The sequence below is a fragment of the Phyllobates terribilis genome, unplaced genomic scaffold, assembly GCF_046119375.1.
Source record: "Phyllobates terribilis strain yellow unplaced genomic scaffold, ASM4611937v1 Scaffold_1__5_contigs__length_1240528914, whole genome shotgun sequence".
NCBI classification, from domain to species: domain Eukaryota; kingdom Metazoa; phylum Chordata; class Amphibia; order Anura; family Dendrobatidae; genus Phyllobates; species Phyllobates terribilis.
In genome coordinates, this window is record NW_027362761.1 from 797,011,684 (window position 1) to 797,032,764 (window position 21,081).

Here is a 21,081-nt window from a genome sequence, read left to right on the forward strand (position 1 = left end):
TAGATCTCACATTTTATGATGGACCATAGGTTCTCTATGGGGTTCAGATCAGGTGAACAAGGGGGTCATGTCATTATTTTTTCTTATTTTAGACCTTTACTGACCAGCCACGCTGTGGAGTAGTTGGATGCATGTGATGGAGCATTGTCCTGCATGAAAATCATCTTTTTCTTGAACGATACCGACTTCATCCTGTACCACTGCTTGAAGAAGTTGTCTTCCAGAAACTGGCAGTAGGTCTGGGAGTTGAGCTTCACTCCATCCTCAACCCGGAAAGGTCCCACAAGTTCATCTTTGATGATACCAGCCCATACCAGTACCCCACCTCAACCTTGCTGGCGTCTGAGTCGGAGTGGAGCTCTCTGCCCTTTATTGATCCAGCCTCTGGCCCATCCATCTGGCCCATCAAGAGCCACTCTCATTTCATCAGTCCATAAAACCTTTGAAAAATCAGTCTTGAGATATTTCTTGGCCCATTCTTGATGTTTTATCTTATGTTTCTTGTTCAAAGGTGGTCGTTTTTCAGCCTTCCTTACCTTGGCCATGTCCCTGAGTATCGCACACTTTGTGCTTTTTGATACTCCAGTAACGTTCGAGCTCTGAAATATGGCAAAACTAGTGGCGAATGGCATCTTGGCAGCTTCACGCTTGATTTTACTCAATTCATGGGCAGTTATTTTGCGCATTTTTTGGCCAACACGCTTCTTGCGACCCTGTTGGCTATTTGCCATGAAACGCTTGATTGTTCGGTGATCACGCTTCAAAAGTTTGGAAATTTCAAGACTGCTGCATCCCTCTGCAAGACATCTCACAATTTTGGACTTTTCAGAGCCCGTCAAATCTCTCTTCTGACCCATTTTGCCAAAGGAAAGGAAGTTGCCTAATAATTAAGCACACCTTATATAGGGTGTTAATGTCATTAGACAATACCCCTCCTCATTACAGAGATGCACATCACCAGATTTACTTAATTGGTAGTTGGCTCTCAAGCCTATGCAGCTTGGAGTAGGATAACATGTATAAAAAGTATCGAAGTGATCAAAATACGCATTTGCCTAATAATTCTGCACGCGGTGTATATATCTAACTCATATCTATCTATCTACCTACCAACCCCATATCTATCTAAATCTTTGCACATAGAGACAAAACCGCATGCTGCAAAAATGCATACAAAAACGCAAAGAAAAACTTAAGCGAGCTGAGGTGCGGGATTCTCGTGGAAATTCAGCTGCGTGAAAGTGTGAACAAACACTGATCGTAGGAACATACCCTAAAAGACCTTGCAACATGACTTAGAATAAGAAACCAAACCAGAAGCTGCATTTATAAACATGGGCTTCTAACAGTGGGGTAAGGGGTAAAGTTTATTTTCAAAATTAACTTTTAGAATTTATACTGGTTCATATTATCTATTTCCTTTCCAGTCTACAAAAATAAACAAAACGTTTGGCTTATTTCTGATTCAAATTATTATAATATTTCCTGTTTTATTCCTTCCCTTAATTAAAAATGAATAAAGTATGTTTATCCTTCGTGTAGATCTGGAATGACTACAAACTGAAGTGGAACCCTGTGGATTATGACGGGATTGAATTTATGCGTGTGCCTGCAGACAAGATTTGGAGACCTGACATTGTTTTGTACAATAAGTATGTAGTCCGTACGGACCTCTTGATTATTGCTCACTATAAAGTGACACTTTATGAATTTATCTGTGTTTCTCTTCCTACAGCGCCGTTGGAGACTTTCAGGTTGAAGGGAAGACTAAGGCTTTACTTAAATACAATGGTTTGATAACTTGGTCTCCACCAGCAATATTCAAGAGCTCATGCCCAATGGATATAACCTTTTTTCCATTTGACCATCAGAACTGTTCAATGAAATTTGGGTCCTGGTCATATGATAAGGCCAAAATTGATCTTTCCATTATTGGGTCAAAAGTTGATATGAAAGATTTTTGGGAGAACAGTGAATGGGAAATAGTAGATGCCTCTGGGTACAAGCATGATATAAAGTATAACTGCTGTGAAGAGATCTACACAGATATAACCTACTCTTTTTACATCAGAAGGCTGCCTATGTTCTACACCATCAACCTCATTATGCCATGCCTCTTTCTTTCATTTTTAACGGTGTTAGTCTTCTATCTTCCCTCAGATTGTGGGGAGAAGGTCACCCTTTGCATCTCAGTGTTGCTTTCCTTGACTGTGTTCCTGTTGGTAATCACTGAAACAATCCCATCTACCTCTCTTGTAATCCCACTGGTTGGAGAGTACCTCTTATTCACCATGATATTTGTAACCTTATCTATCGTGGTAACCGTATTTGTGCTCAACATTCATTATCGGACCCCAACAACACACAAAATGCCCAAGTGGGTAAAAGATGTATTTCTAAAATGTCTACCTAAACTACTCATGATGAGGAAAACTATAGAGAAAAAAGATCGACCATGTTCTAAAAGAACCAAGAAGAGAACATATGGAAAGACAGGAAAATCTGTAGACTCCCAGTGCAGAGATGTAGAAGTGTTTGAAGATGAGACATGTTACCATTGTATGAAATCAAAGGAACAAAGCGCCAGAAGCCGGAGAAGACAGCACCAAGAATCCTGCAATGCAATTCAGCAGTCTCCTGCAGAAATCAGAGGTGTTGTTGAAAGCATTCAATTCATGGCAGAAAATATCAAGGATCATAATGAAAGAAAAGAGGTATTGTTGATGAATTAGTCAATAGCAATTTATCTGAAAATTAATATATGTGCAGTTATTAGGGTTGAGTGAGTATGTTCTGTCGGAGTATGCTCGGGCCAAGCTCCGAGTATTTACAGCTGCTCTGTGATAAGGTTAAATCGCTCCCGTGTGCATGATTTGCAACTGTTTGGCAGCTTTATTACATGTGAGGAATGTGTAAGAAATAGACATTCCTCACATGTAATAAAGCTGTCAAACAGTTGCAAATCATGCACACGGGAGCGATTCAACCATATCACCGAGCAGCTGTAAATACTCGGAGCTCAGCCCGAGCATACTCGGCGAATGGGTTAATAGAACACACTCACTCAACACTAGTAGTTATGTAAATGACTTACAATATATGGTAGTCTCGTCTTTTTAGTCAACATTGATACTAATATAGTAATTTAAGTCTATATATTAATTCCTACTCTGGTTAGGTACCAACTGTAAAATATATAGGACCCATTATTTGAGTTTTTTTGTCACTTTTTTATCTTGTGTTTGCTGATGCTTTTTGTGCCAAATTCATCAAAATGGTGCACACAATTCATGAATTTTGCACAAAGTAAAAAAAAATGTCTTTTTTTTTCTGTCTTTAAATATTTTTGCAACCTCTTAGAACAAAAAGTCATTTGTTTCGCAAAAAAATAATCTGGTGTACATAAAATCTCTCCAGAGGGGAACTGGAGTACATTTGCAACAAATGTTTGCGACTGTTGGAAAAGTCACAAATGATGAATCAGGCGGAAACATCTGGAAACCATCAACCCCATCTACAGTAGAAACGGAAAAAAAAAACATATAAAATAGACTTCAAAAAAGGCGCAAATGGAAAGATGAATTTGGTGAAAACAAAAAAAGGCACAAAGCAGCAAAAACTAAAAAAAGATACAGTTGTAATAGTAAATCGAGACCATAGTGTTGAAGAAGTTGATCATTTTGTCACAGGATACTTAGAACGATTTTTGCACATCTCCGTGGTTGTTCCCTTTTAGCAATCCTTTTTTGTTAGAAGGTCTCTTGATGATAAACATATCATAGAGTGTCCTGTTATTCGGAAGCCCAGTAATTAGCTGTAATCTGCAGAAATGGCAGTAAATGTTTAATTTTCCTGTAGCTCCAACAATGTGGAAAGAAGCATTACACAGTGCTAGTTGAGATCAATAGAGATCCTAAATTAACTGTTGCCCTCTAATATCTCAGAGTTCCCTAACATAGCATTTAAGAAAACATGGCCTTAGCAAAAAGTACAACCCTTTACAGGTGGCCATGTGCATCAGATAGTTGTTGACCAAATGCTCTTTTGACCCTCAGCTATCATCATGGCTCAGCCAAATGTGCATGTGTTCTGAATAAGGTGAGAGGAGAAAGCTGCTGCCAGATACCACTGGTGATGGCTTATTTCCCCTGGAAACGAAAGGATGGAAGCGTTGAAATTAAACATGTCTGACGTTTCTTTCCTATCACCTGTCCAGCGAGATTTGGGAGCTACATTACATTAAATAATTGCTATTGCAGCCAGGTATGTTTTACTCTGAAATGTCAAGGTGTTTAAGAAAAAATAGTTTGAAAAGCCAGCGGGGCACGATAGGGAGAGATGAGATTAGTCCAGCGCAGTCCTTGGTCAGCTTTCCTCTGTCTCTATCACTTTGACTGACAGGTCTCTTCCTTTGTACAAGATAGGGAAAGATCTGTCAATCAACTGAAGCGGGCAGGGAGAAGCCAGCCGGGTGGCGCACTGGACTGGTCACATCCCTCCCTATAGTCCTTGGTTAACTTTTCAAACTAGTATGAATTTATTGACGGGTATCCTTTATGTACACTGCTACACTAGACTTCTTCTATCTTCCCCTTATTGTAATTACGCAATACATTTTAAAGGGGACTTTTGACCACATTTTTTATGTTTAACTGAACACACAATGTAATAGTGGCTACAGAGAGGAATAAAAAAATGTTTTCATTTCGCCTTTCCATTGCAGAAATATTAGCAATCAAAGTATTTGGCACCAAATGAGTTAACTTTTTTCTAAAGTCCAAGTTGCTGTTATCAAAGTTTTCAATGGGAGATTGTATTTTTTCCTCCTGTGTGATGCTGACCGATCATAAGCAGGCAGAAACACAAAAAGGATAGAAGAACATGACCCACAATAGCTTAGAGATGGTTTTTCAGTGTGTGAGATATAATGATACAGCCTGATCTCCTGGTCTAATTTCTTGCATGAGTCAGTTTAGGGAAGTAGCAGTGCAGCTGAGTTTACCTGTGTCACATTACAAACCCTTCTATCAGCTCACTTGATTACAGAGTGTATCATTAATCACACTTATGTATGCGGTGCTGAGTCAACAGAGATCAAAGCAACGTGTCATAATGTCCCATACTTTAGAAACCTGACTGTTCTGGATTATTCCTGTGTAAGATATAATGACAACCTGCTCTGATCTCACTGCAGAGCGATTACAAGTAGAGTATAACAGACATAAGTGTGATACTAACACTTTGAGCTCTCATCTCTGGAATGGCAAGATGGGAGAGTGGCAGTACCGCAGAGCTGAGAGTGCTAGGGCAGGAGAACAACTGATAGAAGATTTTGCAATATGACAAGGCTATACTCAGCCGTCCTGCTCCTCCCTCACAGGGAACTTATCTGAAAGATGCTAGTCATCTGTGCTTTCCAGTGTTGAGCGAACATGCTCGACACTGCTCGGTACTCGCCCGAGCATCACGCTACTCGGGATGTTCGGCGAGCACCGAGCATTTCCGGGTTACTCAGGCGGAAGCTCGGGTCTCCGCCCTGCATGTTTGGCGCTCTTTACAGAGCCAATGAACATGCAGGGATTGCCAGCCAGTCACTGTAATGCTGCAGCCATGTTGGTTGTGGGCATTACAGTGATTGGCTGGCCGCACAGCGTCACCTCGAGTATTTAAAACGGGGCGCCGCCATCTTGGACACAGTCGCTCCGGATTAGACAGTGTAGGGACAGCGCTGCTGATTTAGGGAGAGATATAAACTGCGAAATAGTTAGTGTAGGGTATGTAAAGGCTGCCAGAACAAACAAACAGTCCTTTTCAGGACTAATATCCATCCCAGATACCAGGCAGGCAGGCTGTATAGAAGACACAGTGGTTATACCAGCAAACGCTGCATTACAGTCCTGTGTGCTCCTGCTGCTGAAATTGCTGGACTTAGCACCAGGTGTCGGGGGCCAGGAAAAATCCTTTTTTTTTCATCTAAATCCTCCTTTTTTTTTCCTCCTTCACACTGTACAAATACCCATCTTATTAACCTTTTGGTGTGTCCCCCCCCCCCCCCCAAAAAAAGCGTGTCTCTGATTTTTCAGACACAAATATAACTGTTGAAAATAGTCTGGTGTAGGCTAGAGAAACAGAAGTGTTCTTTTGCACTTCCACAGTTCAAACCTCTGTATTATCCATTTTGGGCCATTTGTATCTAAAAAAAAAAACAGTTTGAGTGTGTCACTCACTGTTCAGCCGCAAATATCTCTATTTAAAAAAGTGTGGTATACCCCAGTAAACAATAACTGTGGTTTTGCCATCCCACGGTAAAAAATCTCTATTATTCAGGTTTTGGTAGCTTTTTCCGTAAAGAAAAACAGTAGTGTCTCCTGACTGTTGTGACACAAAAATATATCTGTTGAAAATAGTCTTGTGTAGGCCCGACATCCCAGTGTGGTTTCGTAGTTCCACGGGTCAAATCGCTGTACTATCCAGTTTTGGGCCTTTGGTATCTAAGAAAAAAGCAGTTTGAATGTGTCGCTCACTGTTCAGCCGCAAATATCTCTATTTAAAAAAGTGTGGTATACCCCAGTAAACAATAACTGTGGTTTTGCCATCCCATGGTAAAAAATCTCTATTATTCAGCTTTTGGTAGTTTTTTCCGTAAAGAAAAACAGTGGTGTCTCCTGACTGTTCTGACACAAAAATATATCTGTTGAAAATAGTCTTGTGTAGGCCCGACATCCCAGTGTGGTTTCGCAGTTCCACGGGTCAAATCACTGTACTATCCAGTTTTGGGACTTTGGTATCTAAAAAAAAAGCAGTTTGAGTGTGTCGCTCACTGTTCAGCCGCAAATATCTCTTTTTAAAAAAGTGTGGTATACCCCAGTAAACAATAACTGTGGTTTTGCCATCCCACGGTAAAAAATCTCTATTATTCAGCTTTTGGTAGTTTTTTCCGTAAAGAAAAACAGTAGTGTCTCCTGACTGTTGTGACACAAAAATATATCTGTTGAAAATAGTCTTGTGTAGGCCCGACATCCCAGTGTGGTTTCGCAGTTCCACGGGTCAAATCGCTGTACTATCCAGTTTTGGGCCTTTGGTATCTAAGAAAAAAGCAGTTTGAGTGTGTCGCTCACTGTTCAGCCGCAAATATCTCTATTTAAAAAACTGTGGTATACCCCAGTAAACAATAACTGTGGTTTTCCTCTTCCACGGTTCTAATCTACTCTTTATTACCCTTTTTCCATTGATAGTGCAAGTGTAAGCTATTTTACTTCATTTACAATGGGCAAGGCGCGTGGCAAGGGACGTGGAAGTGGACGTTCTGGTGATGGTTCGTGCAGAGGACGGGGCCGTGGCCAAGGTGAAAATGTGCCACAACCAACAGCCACATCTTCTCGCTCCCACTTCTTGACCGAATTACTAGTGAAGCACAGAACAACACCAGTATTGAGAACTGATCAGTGTGAACAGGTTATTAATTGGATAGCAGATAATACTTCCAGTTACCTGGGCACCACCACCTCCGGTCTGTCTTCCACACGGTCAACTCTTAGTAGCCATGAGTCTCGACCGCATACTCCTCCTCACCCTGATGCTCCTTCCTCCTACCATGCCGAGTGTCGTCAGACAGCAAGTGATCCCACACTTGGACACTCTGAAGAGCTGTTCACTGGTCCATTTCCATATTTGGGCCCCTCGCCTGATACGCTTGAAGTGGTGGAAGAGGAGATCCCATGTTGCGATGCCCAAATATTTGAACAGCCACGGCCACAGGAAGTCGACGTTGGCAATCTGTCACAAGAGGTGGACGATGACGAAACACAATTGCCAGGAAGTGAGGAGGAGGATCGTGGTGCGCAAGTGGAAGAGGAGGAGGTGGTGGATGATCTAGTAACTGACCCAACGTGGAAGGAGGACATGCAGAGTGAGGCCAGCAGCACACAGGGGGAGGGAGGCAGAGTACCCCAACAGGCAGGAAGAAGCAGTGTGGTGGCCGCAGACAGAAGGCAGGCAACTGTTCCCCGTAACACCAACACAAGGGACGTTGCCAGTACAAGCGGTAGGTCTTCCAGAGTCTGGAATTTTTTTAAAGACTCTGCTGATAACCCCAAAAAGGCCATATGTTCCACCTGCCATGCCAGCTTCAGCAGGGGTGACAAAACTACCAGCCTGACCACCACCAGCATGATCAGGCACATGGCAGCAAAGCACCCGACTTTGTGGGGCGAAACCCAGGGTCCACGACCAGTGTCAGCGGGTGTCACCACTGCTTCTTCCACTGTTGTGCGTGCAATAGAACCCCCTGTTGTGTGTGCAAGGCAATCCCCTGTCCATACTGCATGTAAAGATGCCCCCTCCTCTCAGTCTTCACTTGTTATGGCAGTTTCTCAAGAAACAGCATCAACGTCCACGTCCACGTCCCACCGCAGCGTTCAATTGTCCATATCCCAGACCATTGAACGAAAGCGGAAATTCGCAGCTAACGCCCCACAGGCCACAGTCCTAAATTCGCACATTTCACGACTGCTTGCATTGGAAATGCTGCCTTTTAGGCTGGTGGAGACGGAATCCTTCCGCAATCTTATGGCGGTGGCCGTCCCTCGGTACTCGGTCCCCAGCCGACACTATTTTGCCCGGTGTGCCATCCCCGCACTACACAAGCACGTGTCCCAAAGCATCTGCCGTGCCCTCAACAATGCAGTTACTGGGACAGTCCACCTGCCAACGGACACGTGGACAAGTGCTTGTGGCCAGGGACGGTACATCTCTCTGACGGCACACTGGGTAAACATAGTGGAAGCCGGGACCCAGTCGGACCTTGGGACGGAACACATCCTCCCCACACCGAGGATTGCGGGCCCTATGTCAGTCAGAGTTGCCCCCACAGTGTACAGCTCCTGTGCATCCTCCTCCTCCTCCTCATGTTCAGCCTCTATCTCAGATATCACCACATCAGTTACAAGCCGGAAGCATTTCAGTACTGCCTCCGCCAAGCGGCAACAGGCTGTGCTGAAACTCATAAGCTTAGGTGATAAACCTCACACTGCTTGTGAGTTGTGGACAGCTGTGAAAGAGCAGGCAGATCTGTGGCTGAGACCGCTGAACCTACATCCCGGCATGGTTGTGTTTGACAATGGCCATAACCTGGTGGCGGCTCTGAGGCGAGGTGAGATCACACACGTACCATGCCTGGCTCATGTGCTTAACCTCGTGGTTCAGCAATTTCTTAAATCGTACCCCGAGTTGCCAGATCTGCTCGTGAAAGTACGCCGCCTGTCAGCTCATTTTTGCAAGTCGGCTACAGCTTCCGCCGACCTTGCTGTGTTGCAGCAGCGTTTGCAGCTTCCGGCACACTGACTGGTGTGTGATGTCCCCACACGTTGGAACTCTACCCTCCACATGTTGCAAAGGATTTGTGAGCAGAAGAGAGCAGTTGTGGAGTACCAGCTGCAACAAGGCCGTCGATATTCAGGTCAGACTCCACACATAAGACCTCAGGAGTGGACCTGGATGTCTGACATATGTACCATCCTGACAAACTTTGAGGAGGCCACCAAGATGGTGAGTGGCGATGACGCCATCATTAGTGTCAGCATCCCACTTGTCTGTCTTTTGCAACACTCTCTGCAGAGAATTAAAGAGGAGGCATTGCAGCCAGAGTATGATGAGATGGATCAAGAAGCCGTAGCGGGCGATTACACACAGCCCAGCCTCATCTCATCCCAACGTGCATTGGGGGACAATGAGGGAGAGGAGGAGGAGGAGGAAGAGCAGGAGCTGCTATCATGCGTTGTAGACGGTAGTACCTGTACAAGTGTCATACCGTCGGTTCAGCGTGGGTGGCCTGAGGACGGGGGGGAGGAGGAAGAGGAGGAGGAGAGCATGGTCAGTCGTCATCTTGGTGAGGACACGGAAATCTTGCCCATTACCAGTCTGGCACGTATGGCTGACTTTATGTTACGCTGCCTTAACCGTGACCCTCGCGTTGTCAAAATGTTGGGTGACAGTCATTACTGGTTGGTGACACTTGTAGAACCCCGCTACAAGGAGAACTTTCACTCTCTTATTCCTGAGGTGGAGAGGTCTACAAAAATGGGGCAATACCAGAAGGCCCTTGCTGCAGAACTCTTAAAAAAATTCCCATCTGAACACGCTAGCGGCAGAGGTCACAGTTCGTTGCCCAACCAAGGCGTACAGGCGAGAGAGATGCAACTCCAATCTAGCAGAGGCAGGGGAACACTGTCAACATTCTGGGACAGTTTTCTGACACCCGCCCAGCTTACAGGCCCTGAGGCGCGGGGTACTCTCACAAGGAGTGGAAAGTTTCAAAAGATGGTGAGGGAGTACCTTGCCAATCGTACCAGCATCCTCCGTGATTCCTCTATGCCTTTTAATTATTGGGTATCCAAGCTGGACACTTGGAATGAACTCGCTCTGTACGCCTTGGAGGTCCTGGCCTGCCCTGCCGCTAGCATGTTATCGGAGCATGTTTTTAGTGCCGCTGGGGGAATTATAACTGATAAGCGCACTCGCCTGTCAACTGACAATGCTGACAAGCTGACCCTTATCAAAATGAACAAGGGCTGGATTGGGCCAGACTTCTCATCACCACCAAATGACAGCAGAGTAACATAAAGTCAAATCCACTGTGTTATTTCGGGAGGTGTATTCACATGCACCGCTTCACACCCACACATGGGTATACGCTTCCTCGTTTCGGCTGTTTAATCTTCTTCTCCTTATCCTCAGCCTCCACCACCACTATACCACCAGGGTGCCAGCATTGCAAGTTCCTCCGTCCTTATTTTTGGCAGCTTTTGCTTGCAAGGCATAAGCAAATACTATGGGACACCCTCTCCCCAATAATGGGACTTATGTTTGTAATATGCTGTACTGCATGGCTCTTGTAAGGGGCATTGCAAGTTGCTCCGTCCTAATTTTTGGCAGCTTTTGCTTGGAAAGCATAAGCAAATACTATGGGACACCCACTCCCCAATAATGGGACTTATGTTTGTAATATGCTGTACTGCAAGGCTCTTGTAAGGGGCATTGCAAGTTGCTCCGTCCTAATTTTTGGCAGCTTTTGCTGGGAAAGCATAAGCAAATACTATGGGACACCCACTCCCCAATAATGGGACTTATGTTTGTAATATGCTGTACTGCATGGCTCTTGTAAGGGGCATTGCAAGTTGCTCCGTCCTAATTTTTGGCAGCTTTTGCTTGGAAAGCATAAGCAAATACTATGGGACACCCACTCCCCAATAATGGGACTTATGTTTGTAATATGCTGTACTGCATGGCTCTTGTAAGGGGCATTGCAAGTTGCTCCGTCCTAATTTTTGGTAGCTTTTGCTGGGAAAGCATAAACAAATACTATGGGACACCCACTCCCCAATAATGGAACTTATGTTTGTAATATGCTGTACTGCATGGTGTAACGGGTCTGGGAGGCGGAACCTCTGAGCTACTATACAAGGGGGCAGTCCTTGTAAGGGAGCGGGTGGCGACCAGGGAAGACGGGCAGGAGGTCACAGCAGGTGACCGGGACAGTCTCTGAGTGAACGGGCTGGAGGTCACGGCAAGTGACCGGGGCAGTCTCTGAATGTACGGGCAGATGGTCACGGCAAGTGACCGGGGCAGTCTCTGGATGAACGGGCAGATGGTCACGGCAAGTGACCGGGGCAGTCTCTGGATGAACGGGCAGATGGTCACGGCAAGTGACCGGGGCAGTCTCTGGATGAACGGGCAGATGGTCACGGCAAGTGACCGGGGCAGTCTCTAGGTAAAGGGTTGGTACGACCTGTGGCGGCTGATGATAGACGTGAGCTCCCAGGTGAGCAGGCGAGAGTCTCTGGATGAACGGGTGGTCACAGCATGTGACGGCGGAGCCTCCAGGAAGACCAACAGACAGGCGGCAGATGAGCGCTCCCAGGTGAGCGGGCAGAAGTCTCTGGACAGGAGGGTGGTCACAGCACGTGACGGCAGAGCCTCCAGGTAGGCTAGCAGACTGGCAACAGATGAGCGCTCCCAGGTGAGCGAGCAGGAGTCACTGGACAGGCAGGTGGTCACAGCACGTGACGGCGGAGCCTCCAGGTAGACTAGCAGGCAGGTAGCTGGTGTGTGCTCCCAGGTGAGCGGGCAAGCTGGTCCATAGACAGACTGACAGGAGATGGAAGGCAGACCGTCGGACCTCAGGCAAGCAGGCAGGTGGCTGATGTGCGCTCCCAGGTGAGCGGGCAGGCTGGTCCTTAGACAGACTGACAGGAGTAGTAAGGCAGACCGTCGGACCTCAGACTAGCAGGCAGGTAGCAGATAATCAGGCAGGAATCTGGCAGGTAACTGGCAGGTAACTGGCAGGTAACTGGCAACGGGACCTGAGGGCTGAAGCAGAGTAGTGAACAGTGCAACAACATTGCTCGGGCACCTCCATTTTGGAGGAGGTGCCTTAAATATGGTGAAGTCCTCCGGCCATTGGCCGGGGACTCCTTAGGACGGCGTGCGCGGCCCCCTTAAGAGGGAGGGAGAGCGCGCGCGCGCGCCCTAAGCACAGTGGACGGGAAGGAGCGCGCGCTGCCAGCAGAGCGGGAGGAGGACGCCGGGCACGTAGCAGGGAGGTGAGGGGAACAGCGTCCCTGCCTAGCAGAGGGCAGGGACGCCGGCGCTACACATGGCTCTTGTAAGGGGCATTGCAAGTTGCTCCGTCCTAATTTTTGGCAGCGTTTGCTGGGAAAGCATAAGTAAATACCATGGGACACCCACTCCCCAATAATGGGACTTATGTTTGTAATATGCTGTACTGCATGGCTCTTGTAAAGGGCATTGCAAGTTGCTCCGTCCTAATTTTTGGCAGCTTTTGCTTGGAAAGCATAAGCAAATACCATGGGACACCCACTCCCCAATAATGGGACTTATGTTTGTAATATGCTGTACTGCATGTGACGCGCCCCCTGGGCCGTGTGTACACGTGTGTGGGATACCCGGTGCCGGGTCTCTGGGGTCTGTAGTCTCCGTGGCGGTGACCCGGTCCCGTGGCTCAGGCTGGTCAAACCAGTGGCAGTCTTTCTTGGGTTTTGAGGTTAATTGTCCGACTGCGCCACCCGTGGATTGCGGTCAGGGAGTACCACCGCTGCGAGGCAGACCGCTGAGGCTGGTGTTGTGTGCGCAGCATAGAATGGGATAACTCCCCTCGGGAGGAGTATAGCCTCAGGGCAGTGAGTGTGGATGATGGGGGTGATGGTGCACGAGCACAGCAGGAATGACTCAGAGTCTTTGCAGTGCAGTTCAGGGTCTTTACTGATGATTATAAGGTAGACCCTCCCGGGAGTACTGGCTAGCATAAGAGGCCTGGTCAGTCTGTGAGCAAGCAGGAGTTCCCCTGGCCAGGTGGAGTTGTAGGCCTCCCTGTCTGTCTGCACTCTTCCTGGCTACCTTGCTGTAAGCGGGTAGAAGTAGCCCACGTCCCTGAGTGTACCGTGTAGTGCTCACCCGTATGGCTGGTGACTTGGGGCCTTCTGTTAACCTCCGCTCCACGACGGCGGTGCTGGTCCCTTGCTTGTGACTGAGCTTCCGGGCTTCTATGGCCAGAGGACCTGAAATCGCCTGCCGGCTGGTTTCTGCTGCTGGATATATAAGTCCTCACAGCTTCGGACTCCTGTGTCCGGTTCCTATTGTCTTCTGCCAGGGCGAGCTCTGCTCAGCTTCCAGCCCCTGGTCTTTAGCTCCTAGCTCCTACAGAGCTCCTTGCTGTTACTTTCCCTTGCTTTCACTCTGACTCTGACTGTTCTCTGACTCACTCAACCCCGCCCCAGATCCAGTTTATAAGGGCAGAATTCTCCCCTCCCAGGATTGGGGCAGGAGGATGTTGCATGTTTAAGGGATCCTGACCAGGAAACCTCCCACTTGCTCTCCGACGTAATATCTCTATTACTGTGGTGACCAGACCCCTGGGGTGCCACACATGGCTCTTGTAAGGGCCATTGCAGTTCCTCATAATTTTTGGAAAGCCTTCCATTCACTGCTTAGTCCAACAGTGCACGGGAGACCCAGTTGCTATAAATGGAAAAAAAGGTTTAGTTAACGCCCTCTGACCTCCATGTCATTTCCAAGGGGCATTGGAGTGGCTCGAAATTTTTGGTAGGCATTGCACTCACTGTATGCCCTATAACTGTGTAGCCGAACCGCTCCTTTTGTTACAGAAACATATCCTACAAGACATATCTGGTTGACTGGCCTGATATTGATGTGAATGGTCCCTGTTCCTCCTGCTCTTTCTCCTTTGCCACTACCTCATCCATCATTTAGCACCTGAAGCTTTGTTTTAACGGGAGTCATAGAACTTGAATAGTAGCAGGAAAACATCCAGCAATCCTCGGAGGAGGTAGGATATGCGCCAAAACGCTGACCACCTCAGGCCTAGCCGCTACTACATACATGCGCTTGCATTACAACAAAACAAAGCAGATGCTAACTTCTATCATCCTCATCATGCTCCTCACCTTGGCACTCTCAACTCCCCTGATGGAGAAGCCAGGGCCCACCGGAGGAGTCTGATAGTCCGGTGGGCTCGGCCAATGCTGCCCTAAAGCAGGCCAGGCTAAGAAAAGTGTGGGAAAGGTTACCGGGACAAATAGGGGTGGCTGGGGACCGAGTATGGACACCCGGCCACCCCCTGGAGGCTGGGGAGCAAGCGGGGACACCCAGCCACCAGGCGGCTGGGGACTGAGTATGGATACCAGGCCGCCGACACAGCCATGGCGTGGTGGCCAGATTCCGCCTCCACATGCCTAAAAGGCCCAATTTAAAGTGCAAGCAAGCAAGCAGTATGGTATTGCAGCCTGGGGGTGGGTGGGTGGCAGGCTGCATACTTGCACTTGCATTGCAAGGAATGGGAGAGGTACAATTGAACACTGCCCTGGGACAAGGACTTGAATGGGGATAGTTGCAACTCTGCAACGACAGGTGCAAGGTGGGAGGCATCTTCGCATGTACCATGAACAGGGGTTTGGCATGCACACACTACAGCGGAATAGGCTCTCCTTCCCACTAAATGCACTGGGGAGGGCACAGGTAATGTTTTGGTATACGCGCTTAATCTTATGTATAAGGCACACCAGAACAAATATGGGCGGCTGGGGACTGAGTATGGATACCTCGCTGCCGAAGCAGCCATGAGGTAGTGGCCATTTCAAGTGCAAGCTAGCAGTATGGAATTGCAGTCTGGGGGTGGGTGGGTGGCAGGCTGCACACTTACACTTGCATTAAAAGAAAACATAGCAGATGCTAACTTCTGTCATCATCATCATGCTCCTCACCTTGGCACTCTCAACTCCACCGATGGAGAAGTCAGGGCCCACCGGAGGAGTCTGGTTCTCTGGTGGGCTCGTCCAATGCTGCCTAAAGCAGGCCGGGCTAAGAAAAGTGTGTGAGGGGATGTTCCAAGGAGAAATAGGGGCGGCTGGGGACCGTTTATGGACACCCGGCTGCCCCCAGGCGGCTGGGGACCGTGTGTGGACACCCGGCCACGGGGCAGCAGGGGACTGAGTATGGACACCCGGCCGCCGGGCGGCTGGGGACTGAGTATGGATTCCAGGCCGCCAACACAGCCATGACGTGGTGGCCAGATTCCGCCTCCACATGCCTAAAAGGCCCAATTTCAAGTTCAAGCAAGCAAGCAGTATGGTATTGCAGCCTGGGGGTGGGTGGGTGGCAGGCTGCATACTTGAGCTTGTATTGCAAGGAATGGGGGAGGTACAATTGAACACTGCCCTGGGACTAGAACTTGCATGGGGATAGTTGCAAGTCTGCATCTTCTTATGCGGTAAGGATCACTTGTGATGGGCACACTTTTAGGCAGTGACCTGGGTGTCAGAGATGCTTCCAGGGGTCTTCCCCATGCTGTTCCCATGTCTTTTCAGCACTGTATGCATGTGTCACACAGCACATGGCCAGATAAGGTTGTAAAATGTTAAAATGACATTTCACGGTGAATGCATTTGTCATAGTTGAAAGCAATACAAAAGTGCAAAAACGCATAAAAAATGCTACTTGTGAACATAGCCGAAGGTGTGGAGGAGTATTTTTGTTTTTGGTCATTTATTTTAACTTATACACAAGTCTTTACCCTGGAAAGGATGTTTCTTAACATATTTCACAGGAAAAAAGTTTCACTTTCGTTTTTGAATGTTTTATTGTGAGCCTGTAAAAGTGGCTTAATACCTCTGACCACGTTGTTGACAGCAGTGACCTGGGGGTCAGAAATGCTTCCTGGGGCGATCCCCATGCTGTCCCCATGTCATTTGAGCACTGTCACTATCGTTTTGGGCACTTGTTAGGCTTTTAAAAGACTGCCGGGGGTGCCACCGCAAAAATGCTCGAGTCTCCCATAGACTAACATTGGGCTCGTTGCTCGGGTCGAGCACCTAAGTATCACGGCGAGCTTGGCCCGAGCTTCGAGCACCCGAGCATTTTAGTGCTCGCTCAACACTAGTGCTTTCCAATCATGCAGGAGTTTAGACTAGGAGAACAGGCTGTCTGTCATACATTTCACACACTGTGAAACCTTCTCTAAGTTATAATGGGGGCATGTTCTTTGTTCCTTTGAGTATTGCTGCTTGGCTATGATTGGTCAGCATCATACAGGGAGAAAAAGTTCACACCCCTAATGAAAAATCTGATAACAGCCATTTGGACTTAAAAAATGTTATCTCATTAGGTACCAAATTTACTGCCAATATCTCTGCAATGAAGTGATAAAATGTAAAAAAAAAATGTCTTATTAAACTCTACAGCCAATATAACATTCTGTGTCAAGTTTAACAGGAAGAATTTAGTAAAAGGTCCTCTTCATGTACCTCTTTCCAGCATTTTAGAATATTTTCGCAAATGAGGCCATAGATATTCCCAAGGTTCAATAATGAATGTTAATCACAGCAAGCAAGGAATTAACCCCATTCCTTTACAGTCAACTGCCCTAACATGGGTTGTACAAAGGCATTGATTAGTGCAGACAATTCTGTTGATGACTTCACCTTTTCTCACTAGATTCTTTCACGACATTGAGTTTCGCCAAATGCCTAAATACGGCCTACCACATTAGATATCTGTCACGTTCCTCTCCCAGCACAACCTTACTGTCACGTGGGCACTGTTCATGGTCACCTTGCTGCTTTAAAATGGCTACAGTTAACAGGCTTTGCGCCAACTACTTTATTTTCCAGAACCCAGGGGTTGCCCTGGCCTTCACTCTTTAACTCTGTACAGGGATCTGGACTTACACAGGGGTCCCTAGGCTGGGCCACGGAGTTAGCTGTTGTTTGGTTGTGCAATCTGGCAAGAAGGATAGTCAGATAGCCAGGTCAGATCAGGAGGTACAGGAGGTACAAATTCGTTAGGCAGGAGAAACATCAGTAAACTAGCCGAGGTCAGAGAACAGGATAAATCATGATGAAAAAACTGATCAGGGAACACAGTGTTTGTGCTACCTGGCTTCACCTGACTGTGGAAACTGGCTCTCAGAGGTTTATTTAGTGAACAGTCCCACCCAGTGCTGACAGCAGGAGGAAACAAAAACCAACAGAATTACCTCCATAGCTTTTGGACTGGCCAGAGCCACAAGTCCCAGGAATAAAATAGGATTGATGTTGTCAAGCATCACCTGCAACAAAGACGCGGCGCAGCCTAGCAGCCAAAGCAGAAAGCGGCACAGATGTAACACATACACATGCTTGGCTGGGCATGTATGTGTTCTGTATAGGGAAAGAGGAATAAGGGCCTGCCAGATACTTCTGCTGGTGACATCACCCTGACACAAAAATGATCAGACATGTAAAAATTCCACTGCCCTTCTCTCTACTGACATCTGTCCCCATACACATGAGATGGTTGGCTAGTGTTGAGAACAACTGCGTTTTTGGCAAACAATAATCTAATGTGTACGTTCAATTTTAGCTACAGATTCTCATGCCTGTTTTTGTATGTTAACAAATAATAATATTGATAATCCATCTTTAAAAACTGGACCCAATAAAATTTGTCAACAGTGAGAACTATGCAAGCCTGCTTTGATTATCCAGGTAATGTAGTCATATTGCTTTAATTAAGCCTTTTCACGATGTAGTTTCAAACATATCATCTTTTATTAACAATCTGCTCTGCTGATACAATGTATAATATAAAATGTGGCATGTAATACACTACACTGTAACTATTTACACAATTTCTAAAAAAAAATGACTATGTTTTACCTCCAGCGTGATTATGTGGCAAATACACTTATCATTCCTTTATGTCTTTGTTTCAGGAAGAAGATGACTGGAAATATGTTGCTATGGTCATTGACAGAGTCTTCCTCTGGGTGTTCATTATCCTTTGCGTTTTAGGAACCACTGGGTTATTCATGCAGCCAATGATAGATGGGAAGAAAACATAAAAGTTTTCATAGGGATGCCATAAAAAACATAAATAGTGTTTGTACTGTACAGTCACGCCGAGTTCTTTTGGAGTAAACTTGCATAGCAAGAAAAACCTAATAGAAGGAAGCATCATAAAGGACATTGGTCTTCAACATTGTCAAGTACCATAGTATTATCGCAGAAGTCAGACCATCTGTGCACAAGTCCCTGGTGTAGATTATCAATTTAAAATGAGATCATGTACTGTAGTAGCTGCGCACAGTTGAGTAAGTAAGTGAAATTAAAGCTAATTAGTAAGCAAACACTCTTAAAAACAGCTATGTAATCTCCATATCTAGATACATAAGCATCGCTTTCATTTTTTTCATAATTCAATAGTACACTTGAAAATAAGAAACATTTTAATATATCTTATCAGAGAAATTTGCTTCTTTCCCCTCCTGGGCTGATCATTAATTCTCAAAATTCTCAATCCGCTTGTAAAATCTGTCTTCAGTGAGAACATTTTTTTCCCATGGAATACTGTAAATGTTGTTTCAAGAGAACTTGCAGTAAAATTTCTGTCCCTTCGCCTCCACTTTCGAAAGAATTTTAAAAGAACCAACTGTCATCTCCAATCTCTGTAGTAGGAAAATCTGTCTTCACCGACCGAATAAGGATATTACAAATTTTACCTATGAATTGAGAGTGAAAGATCAGTCCAGTAGGCGAAAGAAGCAAATTTCTTTGACAATATATTTTACAAAGTTGCTTATTTTATTGTATACTATTGATTTATGAAACAAAAATTTAAAGACTGTTACTATCTAAGTCTTTGGAGACCACCATCTAGGATTTGTTAACTAGAAAATAATTTATACTTTTTAAGAGGACTTTTCACTAGTTTTAGTTAGACAGGCCACATCATTGAATAGTGACTGCAAAGCTGAGTAAAACTTCGTTTTTTTAATTTCTCATCTCCGTTGTGGAGGTACTAGTAAACTTTTAGATTCTAATTTTGCCAAGTGCAAGGTAGCAGAGATTCATCTTTGGAAGCATTTACTTTTTTTCCTCTGCATGACGTTGCCCAATCATAAGCAGGAGGCATCATGCAAGGAAAAAAAAGAATATGCAGCCAAAGAATGTTAGACCTATAGTTCTCTGTGTGAGACATGTAATATCACAGCTTTGTTCTCCTCAAGGATCTCACTGTGGGCATCTGCTGTGATTACAAGCCAAGGATAGAGTAGAGCACAGCTGCATGTCATTACAAATACTGCAGTTCTTATCCAACAGCACTGTCAGTGGGGGGGGGGGGAGTGTAGTAAACCAGAACTGACAGTGCTGTGGGATGAGAGCTGCAGATGCAGAAGTGTTTGTACTGACACACAGTTTTGTTCTACTCACTTCCTCTGCTTATAAACACTGCAGATGCCCAAGGTGAGATCAATGAGGAATGCAGAACTGTGTGTCATTATATGTCTCACACAGAGAAAACTGTGTCTGATATTCTATTTCCTTCAATTAAATTACACATCAATTTATTTGAGTGCTGTGGTATTCTATGATTTATGCTGTTTTCTACCACTGAGCACCTAAATCCACTCAGCCGGTGTGCCAGCCATTTTTGTCTTCTATTGATATTCTCTTGGGGCATGTACTTTTTTTTCCCTTGTATGAAACCATGAAAGAGTAAATACACCCAGAGACAACTCTCTGCTAACATCCTATTGGTCTTATTGAAAATTAGAATCTAAACTTTACACACTAACATCTCCACAACAGAGTTGAGAAGTTAAAAAATAATGTTTTATTCAGCTCTGCAACTTCTATTCCATGATAAATCCAATTTAACATGCTCAACCTTTTGAAAGGTCCTCTTTAAATATATAATCGGATATACATTTTTAACAAAAAATCACATCATATTTAAATAATTTTTGGTGAATTTGGGGATTTAGGTGTTTCCAATTTTCCTGTAATTTTAACCATGTGCCAAAACATGAAAATAGAAGAAATAAAAGAAAATAACATCTATTTTTAATAACATAATTTAATAACATCTATTTTTTCCACAGTGTCCTTATTACTCCAGTCTTGGTTAAATCTTTAAAGTGTAGCTATACTTTTTCTTTTTATTTAATTATTGATCAGCCATTAAAAGTTATGAATCTTTGTAATGTACGCCATTACTTTATTTTGCTTCTTTCTATCTCTAATACCATGCAGAAAGTGCTGGCTTCTCTATCTACTTCATTCTCATGCAAATTGACTCTTCAAGGAGTAAGAGGACTTGAACTCTAGTGCCACCTATTGTAAGTAGCAAATTGCTACTTACAATAGGTGGCACTAGAGTTCAAGTCCTGTTACTCTCTGAAGAGGCAATCTGAATATTTAATTTCCCAGAGGAGCATGTATGGAGCATGAGTCTCCTCACTTTGACATGCCAGGCCTGGCATGTCACTCTCCACAAGGAGAAACGTTACCCCTTAGATTCTACTTCATTCTTTGTGACTGATTTGAGTTTGTCTGGGATTACATGAAGAGATATAGGTATTTATGAAAGCTTACATTCACAGAAGATCTGTGATTAGTTCTCCAAGATGTTTGGAACAACCTCCATGCTGAGTTTTTTCAAAACCTGTATACAAATGTGCCTAGAAGAACTAATGCTTTGATGCTGTTTTGTAGACAGAGGGCTGTGACA

The 21,081-nt window shown here is 45.4% G+C and overlaps 1 protein-coding gene across 1 annotated transcript in view; it reads left to right on the forward strand.

Annotated features, from left to right (window-relative positions):
* Nucleotides 1-20,677, forward strand: part of CHRNA6 (cholinergic receptor nicotinic alpha 6 subunit) — a 111,676-nt gene extending 90,999 nt beyond the window's left edge. The window contains exons 4-6 of the mRNA XM_073637067.1: nucleotides 1,543-1,652; nucleotides 1,736-2,714; nucleotides 18,284-20,677. Of these exons, the coding sequence (XP_073493168.1) occupies nucleotides 1,543-1,652; nucleotides 1,736-2,714; nucleotides 18,284-18,412 (1,218 nt within the window). The 3' untranslated portion in view covers nucleotides 18,413-20,677. The remainder of the gene's footprint in view (nucleotides 1-1,542; nucleotides 1,653-1,735; nucleotides 2,715-18,283) is intronic.
* The last annotated feature ends 404 nt before the right edge of the window (nucleotides 20,678-21,081 follow it).